Source organism: Sciurus carolinensis, chromosome 1, assembly GCF_902686445.1.
Source record: "Sciurus carolinensis chromosome 1, mSciCar1.2, whole genome shotgun sequence".
Classification (NCBI taxonomy): Eukaryota; Metazoa; Chordata; class Mammalia; order Rodentia; family Sciuridae; genus Sciurus; species Sciurus carolinensis.
The window spans coordinates 27,463,059-27,478,856 of record NC_062213.1 but is presented as its reverse complement, the minus strand read 5'-3'; the positions used below and the strand labels follow the sequence as shown (position 1 = coordinate 27,478,856).

The window sequence follows — 15,798 nt, the reverse complement described above, 5'->3', positions numbered from 1 at the left end:
CAAATTTATATGGGAAATATTACTGTAATAAATAAATTTTCTAATCAAGTATATATAAACATGTACTACTTGCTTCACAAGTGGCTTAGCACTTCAGATCATTTTCATATTTCCCTTTGAACTTCTGAAATCAAGTTCTAAACACTATTTTAGAGACAAAACATCCTGTTTTGTCTTTGAAAATTCCAAGTAGCATTAGTTTAATATATCAAAACAAAATAAATATCTTTATTATCATTCTGGTAAAAACATGAGCACATTACATTCTGGAAAAGTAAATATAATCCTCTGCTGCAGTTACTCAAATTCAATTTTATTTTGGCATATTTTAGCACTGGTCTGTTTTTGGTCATGCAAATGACTTTGTTAAGGACAATGAAATAAAAATAGAACCACTGAAAATTCAGAAAATAACCCAATTATTATCGCATGAGGCAAATTACCTTTTCCATGGGTTACATCAACAGTCCATGTGCAATTCAGAGAATTTGGATAAAATTCTGGGTAACCAGGTGATAAGATTGTTCCACTCGGCCCTCTAACATCTCCTCCACACAATGCTGAAAATACGAAGAAATATAGTATTATCAGTCCCAATTAAAGAGTCATAAGCTAAACAAATCTCATTTCCTTTCTTGAAACAGGATGAGTTCTATTATCTTTGCCTAAGCTACTTTCTGGTAAAAATAAGAGTGTGGAATGATCTCTTTCAATATTAGAAAATCATTTCATCCACTATGGCACTAGAAAAGAAAAATATATTTGATAGTCTCTGAGAATTAGTACTGGTCCCAGGAGAACATAGCTCAACATTATTCTACATTTGATTTTGAAGTACATACTTACACTTTTCTAATTATAAACAACATTTGCATATATTATGGTAAATTAAACATGAGTAATTAATTGTTTAGCAGCCCCTCTTATTAAACACTAAAAAAATGAATTGTTAATTACATAAAATTTTTTATTATAGATTCCTAAAGGGATATGTGTCATTCTTCATAGGATTCCTTTTAAAACATTGAAATTGTGCAAGTTCTGAAGGTTGCTTCTGTACATCTACATGTCTCTGAGAGACACATGAAGAAGAAGGAATTTTTGTAAGTAAATATTTGCAAGTAAACTTCCCAAGAAATTTTTAAAAATGAATATTTATTAACTGAGATCAAATAAATGAAAATTTGATTCAATATTCATTTATTTGAGGACAAATCACAGCTTATAATGTCTTCTATTGCATCCAATGGCCATCAGAGTTCATGGTATGCACATTTTAACAATGTTCAAAATTAGAAGAGACAAAGACTTAGATTACTAAGAACTTATTATCTAGTGGGAACAGAACAGTGTTGACTTCATATTCTGTTCTAATTAGAAAGGCAATTCTCTTGGGCATAGACAAGAGGAGTAAGAACCATGAATCCAACATGTGACCCCTTCTGCTTTGAAACATTCCCAACTTCCCCAGGATACCAGAATGGAGGGTTTTGGCCTTGTTTTCTTTCATTACTTTTTCCAGCTATCAATGCTGAGTATGAGATAACTCAGACAGTCTGGTATATATCCTGCCTTACATGACTAGAAATGCTAAGCCTGCAGTTTCTAGAGGTATTTATACATGCAGGCTTGGACTTTACATATTTATACAAAATTTAAAATGGCTTCTCCCCTTGTTACTTCTTTTATTGCACCACATTCTTACCTAGTATCTTTTTTAGAGTTGGCTTACAGGCGGTCTTAGACCAAGATATGCTCATGCATCCAAATATACTTGTTATCAAACCATTATAAAAGTTGTATGGTTTGATAGAATAGGCCCCTATTTAGAGCCAGCACAGTCCTCCATTGGTAATTAATCTTATTGAATTTCTCAAATCCCTGTCAATTTTTTAGAAAGCATACTATACTTTAATGATCAATGTAAGAGCTAAGTGTACCATTTCTTGTTGATAATGCTGGTGCTAAACTGAATTATTATTCTTTTTCTTGCAATTCATTTTAGTTCTTGAGAGAGGATTATTTATTTTTATTACATTATTTTACATATGTCCATTTATTCCACATATGCTATATTTTACCTCTTCCATCTAAGAACCAGACCCCCCCCCCAAAAAAAATCAACAATACATGATATGACTTTGTTGATTAAACTGTAATAAGTAAAAATGCTTTACTGGATTAAAATCCATAACCTTGATTCGAAAGGACTATCTCATACAGCTATAATAAAACTTCTCAGCAAACAGGGGAAAAATTAAGAATTAAATTAGGATTAAAAAAACACAAAGTAACACAAAAGAGAAATGACAAACTTAGAAAGTATGTTACATATGTGCTCCTGTGCTTGTGTGGGGGAGGCAGGGAGGGGAGAAAGAGAGAGAATAAAGGAACTTAAAGGAAAACTCTCTATACTTCAATAATGTTTGGAATTGCTATTTCATCAAAACTCCTATTCTCTGTAGTTGGAGGGTTTAGTGGGAATTTTCTTTCTGCAAGCTGTACCTACATATCTGCATATAAAGTGGGAAGTCAAAGGAACATAACAGTTTATGTTATAAACCTGTTAGCACTTAAAAACATTTAAGAGGAAGGGTTAACAACTAACATAAATAATGAACACTTAAACTGTTACATTGAGTATAATCAGATGGCAAAATATAGTGTCTTTTTAAGACAGTGGAGGTTTCTGCTGTTTAAAAATAAGTAGTACTTAAAAAAAGTAGTACTGCATACAGCTCTTGAAGGAATTGACAAAGATAGAATTTCATAGTAAGTAGTATAGTCTCTTTGAGCAATGAAACTAAAAATATGAAAACATACAAGCTTTATTTTACATCTAATAAACAGGATAAAATTTATATATAATAAAATTTAGAATAATAAACTAAGTGACTAATTCTTAGCTAAAACAAAACCAGACACTTATGTTGAATTTATAATGTGACTATGCTACAGATTTTATTTATATTAATTCAGTTAAACTTTACAACAATCCTATAAGAAATGTACTGTAATGTTTTAGAGTTTATTGTTGAGAAAGCTAGTACAAATACAACTCAGGCAGTCCACTTCCATATTTCATATGATCATAAGCACACTTGAATCAGTGTTGATTTTTTCCCTACACTGAGTTATGTTTCTGAATAAAAAGATATAAAATAAAAAACTTACAATCTTTCATTTATTTGATATTATAGCATCTCTTAAGTGATCTATATTAAAAAGTATTATTAACTTTCTCACAGATTCATTTATTCCTTTTATCTTCAAATCACTCGTTTTAAGCATCTAACACCTAATGTGTCAGTATTCTTTAATTGATCTCTTTTAAATTCTTATTTGCCAATCACTTTGAAACAGATTTGATTGAAACAATTTTCCATAATCATTATCAGACATATTTTTATCAACTTAAAATAATGAAAAATTCTTTGTCTTTCTAAATGAGATTATTTTACATATCAATTGTTTGAAATTGCATTTGCTTTATAAAATTATCATTCTGATCAATTATAAGAGATTGACTAACATATGCAATGATAAAATGCACTGTGATAGATGCTAATACTCTATAAGCTTATTTGAGTTAGATTTATTTTATAAGAGGTTAATTCATCACTGAATATTCTCTCTTATAGGTGATATTTGATTCTCTAAAAGCTGTCAGTTCTATCCTAATAATACAATGTGTTAGAGTAAATTGATTAGAATCAATCATTAGTGTCATAAAATACTAAAATAAATAAGAAATTTTTATACATGATATATATGCTTTTTATTTTCAGATACAGAATTAAACTCAAACATATAAAATAATAGGAGTGCTGAGAATTTATGAAAATATTTGCATACCAAGCATCTAACCTCAACTCATGACTACCTCATGTCCCCTATGTTTGAAGAATATTTAAGTTGTTTAAAAATCATTAAGTATTTACTTCATAAAAAATTCAAACATTTAAAAAATGAATATAATTCACCCTTGTTCAGTTATACCCAGGGAGAAATGGGACTATAACAGAGAAATACAGGTCAAGAAGGAAGTTCAAAGTAACATGACATGATCTTTCAGAAAAAGATGCACTGTAAGAATTCAAGACAGAAACACAATTGAAAAGGATCCACATGGTAAGTATCATAAATTATAGTAAAGTAATTTAAGATTACTTTAAGATTAGTAATATTATTTACTAATGATTAATTAGTTAGGAATGATAACTAAAGATTGGTAATGTGGTCTTTTGTTTCCAAGCCACATAAAGCCATTAAGTATTTTTAATATAAATTATAACATGAAACAATCTTAGTGTGAAAGACATGTTAGTTTGAAAAGATCAGTTATTGAAGTCAGACATAGTGGGGCATGCCTGTAATTCCAGCATCTCCGGAGGGTGTGAGTTCAAAGCAAGTCACAGCAAGTTAGTGAGTCCCTAAGCAACTCAGTGAGATGCTGTCTCTAAATAAAATATAAAATGGCCTGGGGGAAGTGGCTCAGTGGTTAAGCACCCCTGGATTCAATCACTGGCACACACACACAAAAAAAAATAGGTCAGATATTGAATTTAAAGTTGATTGCAGTTACCTTGGTAAGAGATGTCAAGGATCTATGTTGTTTCTGTGAAACCCAAATATATTTGCTTTTATTATCAATAAAATTTAAGTGTGCCAGTATAGTTGAACATGACTTATTAAAGAAAATCTTCTGGCTTCTTTTCACAATATTGCCTCCATACTTTTCTCCCTTGATGGATATTCCTTTCTCATGCCAATCATGTAGTTTTATCAGGACATGGCAAACATAGGACCATTACACTACTATTTTTGTCTCAACCACAGGGATGGATGAGCACATAACCTGAACCAATGCAATGAAATTAGATCTTTTCCCATTATTATATTATAGTGGTTCATATGTGCACCAATCAAATGCCTTTCCTGGGATTTTCTAGTTGGAATAATATTATAATATTAATAATTAATCTTTTTCAATTCTGCAAATATAAGTCTATGAAATTTCATATTCTCCAAATGGAGAAAAGCTTGTCTATAATTGAAGAGAAAGGTATAAATGATATAAAATGATATGAAAAATCCTAGTTAGAAGATGGAGCAATTCTTGAAAAAGTTTGAATTCATGCTTATAATGAGCTATGTGAAGTATGCCAGTCTGGCTTTTTTAAGTTTTGAATAGTTGAAAAACAGTTTCTGCTCTGTAAAGGTTAACTGGGGTCCAGCTAGAAGGGTTAAGGGGAGAGCTAATAAAGAGGCAAGCACACAAGATGGCGAAGAGCAAGAAGTGGCTTTCTTGGGAAAGCCAATCCAGTTTATTATCTATTCCAGGGTCATATCAAGTTACTTAGGTTACATAGTACAGTTAGCTTTGCACATGTGCAGATCACATAACTTGCTTACTTCTCAGAGTCCACCACTACCAAAGGTTATTATAACAAGTTAATGTCTCCAGGTCTGAAGGACAGAGGAGTTGCAGAGCATCTCTAAACCATTCAAACAAAGCGCCTTTTATCCCGAGGAGCATACTCGAATCAAAGAATTTTTGCTCCTCTGTACATTGACTGACCTGAAATCCCTACACTGCTTATATTTAAAAAAATCAGAGTTGAAGTTCTGTTACAATCAAGAATGCTGACTAATACAAATGGTATTGTATCAAATACAAGGAAGGTGTGCTGATGATTATTTCAAATCTTGTTATAAAAACTAATTGGCATAGGGCTATTCCTAAAAAGTGATGGCACTGAATGTACTTAAATATTTAATTATGAGATGATAAATGTGATTTTCCAACTTGAAAAAGAATAGGTATAAAAATTGGAAATCATGCTGTAAATAAAAATCAAAGCTCTGGATTAAGTAATACACAGACATATTGAGAATACTTTTCACAAAGCAAGTATGAAAACACTTCCCAATAATTTATATATTATATATAAATATATAAGTATATATTTGTATATATAATTGCATATTATATATATATACAATTATATATATATATATACAATTATATATATAATTTAATCATGGGAAATTTGGCTGATTGTATTTTTTTATATTTTATTAATAGGTTTGATAACAAAACTTTTCAAAATTAAGATAATCTTTTAAAATGTGAAAGATTTATAGTTACCTTAAGCCTTATATTTTTAAAGATCATATTGATTTTTTTGGTTTATAAATAAGCATGTTTTGCATACCAAATTAGTTCTTACCATCACAAGTTGGGAGTGGATGACTCCACCAGTGGTTTTTTTCACACAGAAGGGGTTCTTCATGACTCAACCTGTATCCTGGATCACAACTAAATGAAACAGTAGATCCAATGGAGAAATCATGACCATAGCGACGACCATGTACAGGTATACCAGGGTCCAAGCAAGAATATGTGTTTACTGTAACACCTGAGGAATGAAGGGAATAAAACAAAGAGTAAGTGTCATGGCATTTAGAATTGGTGAAAATCATTCCTATTTTTTCAAGCAATTTTGAGTGATGATTTTTCACAAATTAATAAATTCATAGCTTCATTTAAAAATTGAACAATTTATTTAACAAGTTTTTTTCTTCTGTTTTGTTTTGCTGTTTCCTTTCAGTAAGGATCAAATTTAGGTTATTAATATGTAAGAACTTGATGAGGCATAATTAACCATACAACTTTGTATTATTATAAATTTGCATGTATGTGTGTGTGTGTGTGTTCAGAATAATAATTTTAGCAGTAATTATCATTTCTTGAACTTATTATAGTCCAGCTATAGTTCTAAATATTGTCTAATTTTTTTTTTCAGAGTAGAGGCATTTCGAGATATATGAAGGTATGAACACCAGTGCCACGTATGTGTGTATGTGTTACAGGGGATTTAATCCAGAATCACTTTGCCAGTGAGCTACATTCCGGCCAATTTATATATATATACACACACATATATATATTTATTTATTTTTATTTTTATTTTTTTTTATTTTGAGACAGTCTCTCTTAGTTATTGAGGCTGGACTTGAACTCATGATCCTTCTGCCTCAGCCTCCTGAGGAGCTGGTATTACAGTCAGCATGAGCCATCAACCCATGCCAGTGCCTTTCTGAGTAAAACAAAACAGTTAAACTGTTCTGATGGCTACTCATATGTCTGTTCACAACAGTCTATATTCTACTATGGCATCCCCTGATAATTTTCCTCTTGATTTACAACCCCAAGCTGAGATCATACCATGAAAATAATTTTCCTTAATAAGGCACAGTTCCTCAAACTTGGTACTATTGACTTTTTGGACCAGATAATTCTTTGTTATGAGGAGTCCTATGCATGGTAGTATCTTTAGAAATATTCCTATCCTCTAACTGTTAGAAGCCAGTAGCACTTCTTCTGTCATGGTAACCAGAAATTTCTCCAGATATTGCCTCATGTTTCCTGGGATATAAAAATGCCCCCAGCTGAGGGCCACTGATATAAGATATAATAAATAATTATCTTATTCTTCCTAAATGGGAGATATAAACAATGACTAACTATTGTTTCTATGTTCCAAAAATACATAATTAGTGTTTTCAAAGTTGTATGATTATGTTAACTCAGCTTCACATGAAAAACATTTATTTGTATTAGATACCCAGTTTAAAAATGGAGCTAAACAAACTACAAAAAAATAGAAGTTTAATTTTAGAGAGGTGAATTTATCAAGCATATTCATGTCATTTAAATGTTATTTTTAATAAGACACTAAAACCTAGCAGAGACAATTTTATCTTCAACACAACTACTTTAATCTGCTAGATTCCTCTTTTCAATATGACCATTATTCTTCTAGGCATCCAATGCTTTTAAACCTTCATTGTCTATGACTCTCTTTTCTTTCCTCCACAAAATAAGTCTCTCACTGAAAATCATGTCATTTTTTTACTTTCCTTATGTTATTCAAGACCTTTAAAGCTTCAAGTATATAAAACAAACAATAATGTCTGGCCTTCTTTTCAGTTGTCTTTCAAATTAAGTCTATTTTATAAAAAATAGTGGACATACGTATTCTTAAAATGTCATTATTTTTGCTTATACCCTACTGCAAATGAGACCAAATTTTACAATAGCATTCTTAAATTCAAGAGTCCCAGATTGGACTAATATAGTCTTAATTTCTCTTATTTTCCAATGGTTATTCTCCATAAATCAAAGAAGATGAGTTTTGTTTACTTGGCCCCTTAACATGCACAGTCTTCTCAGTTTTTTGTTGTTTTTTTAACTGGGCATTGAACCCAGGGGTACTCTACCACTGAGCTAAATCTCTAGCCCTTTTCTAAATCTTATTTTTGGACAGGTTCTCACTTGGTTGCCGAAATTGACCTGGCACTTGTGATAATTCTACTTCAGTCCCTCGACAAGTAGCTGGGATTGCAGACCTAAGTCACTGCTCCTGGCTTTCTCTGTCTTTATCACAGTTGCTTAGATTCCCTTTTCTTCAAGTTTTGATTTTCCTCTGGTAGGCCTGATCACATACAATTTTCCTTTATTTTAAAACTCCAAGTCAGTGAAATCTTATGAAATCATGAAAATGTGAGTGAAAGAGATGATATGTAATATAAATTATAGTGAAACTATAATAAAATTTAATAGACTGAAAGTGATTTTTATGGTTTCATATTATTCCGAGTAAAGGTCAGTGAGCAGTATATGCTTAATTGTCCTCTTTGGTTCTCCAACTGAAGAATAAAGGAAAATTATGCATTTCTTTACATGTGTTTACTGTGCTATGTGAATCTAGAGGTCATGGAAAAAGTACAAGGAAACATTTTATAGTTGATTGGCCAGCAAACAATTCAAGATAATTGAATAATTCATGGCAATGTAAGTGTAAAATTTTGAAAATAAGAAAGATCATGATGAACACATCAGTATAATTTAGTAGTAGTCATTACTTAAAATTACAATGTAATTGATAAACTAGTTTGAAAAAATTCTTACATTTTGACAATATTCATAATTTTCAGAAGTTTATTTTGGTGTTATATTAAATGACATTAACATTTCCTCATTTTTCTCATTATCGTGTTTTTCAAAAGTCAGAGCAGGCTTTCTGCCTATTTATTTTACATGTAATAAAAATATTTGAACATTTTAAGTTGTGCTTTCTCTTATCCCTTCCCACATTTATTGTTCATAATCAACTGCTATTTACATTATATATTCTTTACAAGTATACCATTTTCTTTTTTTTTTTAATTCATTCTTTTTAGTTCTACATGACAGTAGAATATATTTGGACGTATCACACATACATAGAGTATAACTTCCACTTCTTGTGGTAATTGTACCATTTTCCATAAATGAAAAAATATGTATCTATACATGGTCTTGCCTCTAAATACGGATACTTGTGTCTATAGGTTTCTATATCCATTTATAATTTATATGTGTTTTATAATATTTAGATGTCAAAGGACACTTTATGTAATTGCCCCTTGGCATCCATGGGGAATTGGTTTCAGGACTCCTGTGAATTAGTATTTGTATTTCAAGCAGTACAACATAATTCCCAAAAGTGATTTTTCTTTAGAAAGAAAAACGACTGAAAGAAAAATGGATTATGTTCTTGAAGTCTACTCTATGCAATTATTATTATTTTATTGTGTGTTGAATACCATAAATACTCATATCTTATTGGTACAGTTTTCACAATCTCTTTGTTTTGAAAGAAAAATAGAATGGGAAAGAAAGGGTCTTGGGAAAGAAAATATAGTGGAGACCTGGAGTACAAGAAATCCCTCTCACAGGTTTTTGGTCCACTGAGGAAATCAAATTCTACTTAACACATTTAAATTTTAAAATTAAAAATTCACTAAATGCCATTTTTTAAAGTTTTGATTTATAATCAACTGACTTTGAGCTTTTTGAATGGTTCATTCAAAACACAAAGCCCAGTTAAATTCATCTAGAGAAAAAAAAATGGTTGTCAGAGGAAAAGGTTCATGTTTCCTTGATAACAAAGGATTTGTAATTCTGGAAGTTATTTCATAATAGCAAGTAAATCTCAAGACTAATATAATTAAAGAGCGGATGATTTCTTATAAACAAATTTAAATACAAAGTTACCTCCTTCTACCAGATTCAACAAATCAGTATCAAGTATATCTCTCATTAGCCTCAACCTCCCTTAGTGCTTAGCCTCCACCTTGCCTTCTAAGGCGATAGATCTCAGAAATAATAGAACTATATTACCAAGAACCAACAAGTGACAAATTTACTGACAAAAAGATGAATTTGAGTTGGACTTGGATTTTCATAACTCATTTATTTAGTTTTTATCAGAAAAATATAAAAGCATAATTTACTTAGAACTTACTGCATGTTAGCCAAACTGCTCAAAATTTTACATGCATGGTTTCATTTAATCCTCAAAATAGACTTGTGCCTGATAATACAGCGATGCATCATATCAGTGTTTGTAGTAGCTCAATTCACAATAGCCAAGCTACAGAACCAACCTAGGTGTCCTTCAACAGATAAATTAATAAAGAAAATGTGATATATATATACAATGGAATATTACTCAGACACAAAGAAGAATGAAATTATGGCATTTGTTGGTAAATAGATGGAACTGGAGACTATCATGTTAAGTGAAATAAACCAATCCCCCAAAAAACAAAGGTTGAATGTTCCCTCTGATATGTGAATGCTGACACACAATAAAGGTGGGAGGAGGGAAGAATAGAAGTTCACTGGATTAGACAAAGGGAAATGAAGGGAAAGGAGAGGAGATGGGGAATAGGAAAGAGTAAAATGAATCAGAAATAACTTTCCTCTGTTCATAAATGAATACACTACCAGTGAAACTCTACAACATGTACAACTACAAGAATGAGATCCTATTTGGAATAATTTATATTCCACATATGTATAACACGTCAATATACACTCTACTATCATGTATATCCTAAGAGAACAAATTACAAAAAAAGAATTAAAATAGGCCTGTGCCTGACACATGACAAAGACCACATAATCTTGGGTAAAGTGGAATTAAATTTAATTTAGTGGGCATAGGACACAGCAGTGGATTAAATGAAAAGATGTCTGTATATTGATAACAATTAATTGCTAGCAAGAATTAATTTTGAAATAAACTTTAAAAATTGACTATGTCGGTATTAGTAAGTAAATGTTAAAGATTTCAATTCAAGCTCTTGAAAATAATGATGTCCTGCAGTCACCCTCTTAAATGTGCTGATGTATTCACTTATAAAAACATTTTCATGCAAAGGTATATGGTAATGCATTTCATAATAAAAATGTGTGCATCTATGAGTTTGTATGTTTATATGCACACACATACAGTATATGCAATTAAGTCACAAAGGTATAAATTTGCAAGATGTTTATAAATAAAGATATTTTTTTCTATGTAAATTCTAGAGTTAAAAAAACCTTTAAATAAGACATAGTTTAGAATTTTTAAGCAGAAGTATGAACTTTTTTTTTAAGAATTGTTTTCACGATACCTTTACTTTATTTTATTTTATTTATGTGATGCTGAGGCTCAAACCCAGTACCTCATATGTGCTAGGCAAGTTCTCTACCACTGAGCTATGGCCCCAGTCCTGAGAAATATGAGCTTTTAATCGGGATTATTGTGAACTGATTCCAACACTCTGAATTATAGTTTGTTTTAATATAGTGTTTGTTTGATTAGTTATTTTAATCATATTTCTATATGTATAAATTTTACTTTTTAATCTCAGTATAATTTTTAGTCTTTTATACTAAATAAAATTATATATTTTAAATAGAAAATGTGTGAAGTTCATATGAGTAAAATTTTTAAAATTGAATTTGTAAAGTAAATGTTAAAAGAATATGTCATTGTTCATATATATCTTAAACTGGCATTTATTACCTATTGTCTGCTTTTTAAAATGTTGCATAAATATAGTACATGAACTCATTTTTAAAGAATTGTTTGATACTTCTAACATATCCTTAGTATTTCCTTAAATAGGTACTGTTGGAAAATCCATTGCAGAATTTACTAAAACATATATCTTATAAAGCAATAGCATTCTTAAAGCTCAAGAAAAGCTTTGATTTAAAAAAAAATAAAGCTACTAATTCTATTAATAATACAACGATAATTCAAAATTCAGGGCAAGCAAAATAGAGAAATCAAAAGTATTTCCTAATTACTTACTTTCATAATGAATCTTGAAACCATTATTAGAACGACTGTTGTCTGTTGTAAAGAGTAGGTATATGAAATTACTGCTACTAAATAGAAACTGGGGCACCTGTGTGCCATTGTAAGACCCAAGCAAGGGTGAAAGAAGATTTGGACCATCATGAACTTCCAGAACATCATAATTCAGCTCAGTCTGAAATCTAAGATTAAAACACATATGGAAATGTATTAGAATAATGCTATGTAGGAAAATTATGCTTCAAATTGTTTTAAATCACCACTTAAAATTTTTACCATATTTATAATTTTCTTTAATTTCTCTAATATTTAAGATATCAGTTAAACTTTGTCCTTTTAAAATACCAAAATTATAAACTCATTCCTATGGAAAATGATCATTAAAAAGGTATAAGTACATGCTCGTTCATAAGTAAAACAGTTTTCAAATGTTGTGGTTATTATCACCATAAATAAATGGACTGTTCATCAACTAAGTATATTTCTTGAATCACTTCCAGTTGCTGTAATCATTTCTATGGAAAACTGATTCATATTATTTTCAAATCAGCTAATCATTTTCTTATCTTAATATTCTATACATTTTATTCCAAAACTGTTCTATATATTTTGGACAAATTTTTCTTGGCAATTAAAATTCACATATAGTTTGTATTTGAAAATAATATTTCAAATAGTATAAATTATAAGTAGATAACAATAAATAGTAGTTCTACATATAAGGTAATAACTAATGATGATTTATTTGATATTTACTAAGTACTTGAAACTGTTAAATTTACCTTTATAAATTTAATAATCCCAGTAAACCTATAGAGTAGCTTCTATTATTTTACCTACTCTACAGGTAAGGAAACTGAGATATTTAGAACTTAATGCAGCATCATATTTTCTTAAATGATAGAGTCCTCATCATCATTTGACTCTAACAACTAGGCTGCGCTAGCTGCTTTTATCATTAGTTTTCATTATTTCTGCTACTGTTTTCAATTTTTTAAAAGATTATTATTTTGTAAATGCAATAAATACAGAGCCAATTTTAACATATGATATACATGCACATACATATATATATACATTTACACACACACACATTCTTTTTATATCAGAAAATTAAACTCTCATGCATTCATGAAAAGCTGAACATCTAATTGTTTTTCCCACGTTGACCCAAAAACCCAGGAAATTGTTTTGGAACTTCTACCAAGATTTTCCTACACATCTTCAGTTTCAGCTTCAATATGTTGACAGGAAGACCTTCTCTGGCCTCACAATGTAGGCTACTTTCTCTACTACACTGTACAATTTGCTATGTTCTTTGTGATACTAATCACAGTTGTGTTTGCTAGTTGGACAAATCTATAAGCATGTCTGTTTTGTCAATTCTTTTGTATATAGATATAGTAAACATGTAATAAATATTTACTGGATAAATTAAAGAACAAATATATTTTAACAACAAAATGTCTTTTCTCCAGAACAGTTACCAAATTTACAAAAATAAGTATTCAACATAATTGGATGTTTTAGCATTACCCGTGTATTTTCACACATTTAAAATGTATTTTCCAATATATTTTCAGTATTATTTTTCTATTATCTCCAGTACACTTTAAGGAACATTTCAGAGAATAATTTACTATCATACTTATCAGAATTTTTCAGCATATAAGATTAAACCACATTATTCCTCAAAATAAAACAAAACAAAATAAAACTCAAACCTAGGCAAAACTAATGCCTACACAACTGAGTGGACACAATTTTACAAATTCTTATTTCATTATATCATAGCAACCTCTGATATGATTATGAAATGACATATGAGGGGTCAAAATAAAGTACATAATTTAATGCCATTTAAGAAGTAATAATTGGAAAGTTTTTCAATTTCTATACTTTTACATCCTGTTAAGCAATATGCTTGATAAAATGTGTGAATTTTACTCATTCATCTTACTTCTAATATTGCAACCTTTAAAATATTGCATTTTTCCAAAAAAATCTGCAATAATAATATAGAGAAGGAAAGATACAAAGCATCCTAAGTCCTTTAAGAGAATGATCAGGTAATTAGGCATTTTGAATGCCTTGTATGGTTGCTTTGTAGTCAATCTATTGTGAATATTGAAATTAGAGTTTCACTTTGATAGCTAGTCAGCTGACAACAGACAAATTAAAATACAAGGAAGAGTCAGGGATTACTTGGAATTGAAACATAAAAAGACTTAATTCTTAATAGAATAGCAGCATTAACTGGTAATATAGAGAACATTGTTCAGTAGCTGTGAATATTTAAAAAGAAAATCATTACAGATTTGCTCTAAGGAACTATAAAAATATATTATAACAACATGCAAAATGGGATAGGGTTACACAATAAATTAAATTTCACTCATTTTGTGTATTAATATGGTTGTATAAATTTCTCATGAATGGCCTCAATCTACCGTTCATATGTGATATTAAATATATTGGTTATGATGAACAAATAATAAAGAATCACAAGATGAGTTTAAAATTGAAATGGGGCCTAATCGTATTCATGTATTGTCGTCCTTAAAAAACATTCTTGGTATAATTCAAACCCATTCTGGTCAAATTGAAATAATCCTCATTAACTTAAATATTAAAACAAACAACCAAACAAACAAAACCTCTGGGAGACTGATACTGATAAATTTGTCAGGGAGCTGAAGACAGGAAAAGGAAAGGAAAGACATACTTTGAATGATTGATATTACTATCAATGAGTTTGTCTTACTGAGTTAGGAGCTGCCAGATAGAAAATTTAGAAACTGTTAGAAGAGGTGAAAATAAAAATTCCTCTGCAGATCTGAGAATAAGATATTGAACTTTTGGATGAATTAAAAGCACGTAAACCTTTTGAAAACCATATACTTGTTGGTTTAATTGTAATTTTGTTTTGAATTTGATAGAAATCATATTTCTGAAAATCTCATTGACTTATTCTGCTTGAGAGAATCTCAAGGAGGCAACTAATTACTAATATATCTGTAAATAATACTTATAATTTTTTCTGTAGATTAATTCTAGTCAATTTTTGTATTTGAGAATAATTACAGGATAATTTTATTTGAGCTTTTAAAATTTATTTTCAACCAAGTCAGTTTATGTTATTCATGAATTTTATAATAAATATAATATATTACTTGCAATCAAATTCTATGAACATATCTTAGAATGAAAGGAAATATTAAAAAGTTTGGTAACCTGTGTTCCTAGAAGAGCTTAGAAATCAGAACAGAATCAGGTTTTCCAAGAACCTAGTACGTGTCAAATACTTCTAAATAATATCCTGCTTCTCAAACTAATCTTTAGAAAAAATGAAGCACCAAAACATTATAGGATCAATATACAAGGAAGTGTATGTGTATGTGTGATTGTGTGTCTACTTTCCAAGTGACTACTTTTTTCAATAAACTAATGGTTAAAATGCATTTATTTATTTTTTTATTATTTTTTTTTAACCTAATGAAGTGCCTTACTCATCCCTTTGCTACTGAGTTACTCCTGCCACAAGATGGCTGGGTAATACAAGTATAATCTTACAGGAGTCAATTTTCCTACA

The 15,798-nt window shown here is 29.9% G+C and overlaps 1 protein-coding gene across 1 annotated transcript in view; it reads right to left on the bottom strand.

Annotated features, from left to right (window-relative positions):
• Positions 1-15,798, bottom strand: part of Csmd3 (CUB and Sushi multiple domains 3) — a 1,190,022-nt gene that overhangs the window by 385,185 nt on the left and 789,039 nt on the right. The window contains 3 exon segments of the mRNA XM_047516388.1: positions 444-560; positions 6,234-6,422; positions 12,201-12,388. Of these exon segments, the coding sequence (XP_047372344.1) occupies positions 444-560; positions 6,234-6,422; positions 12,201-12,388 (494 nt within the window).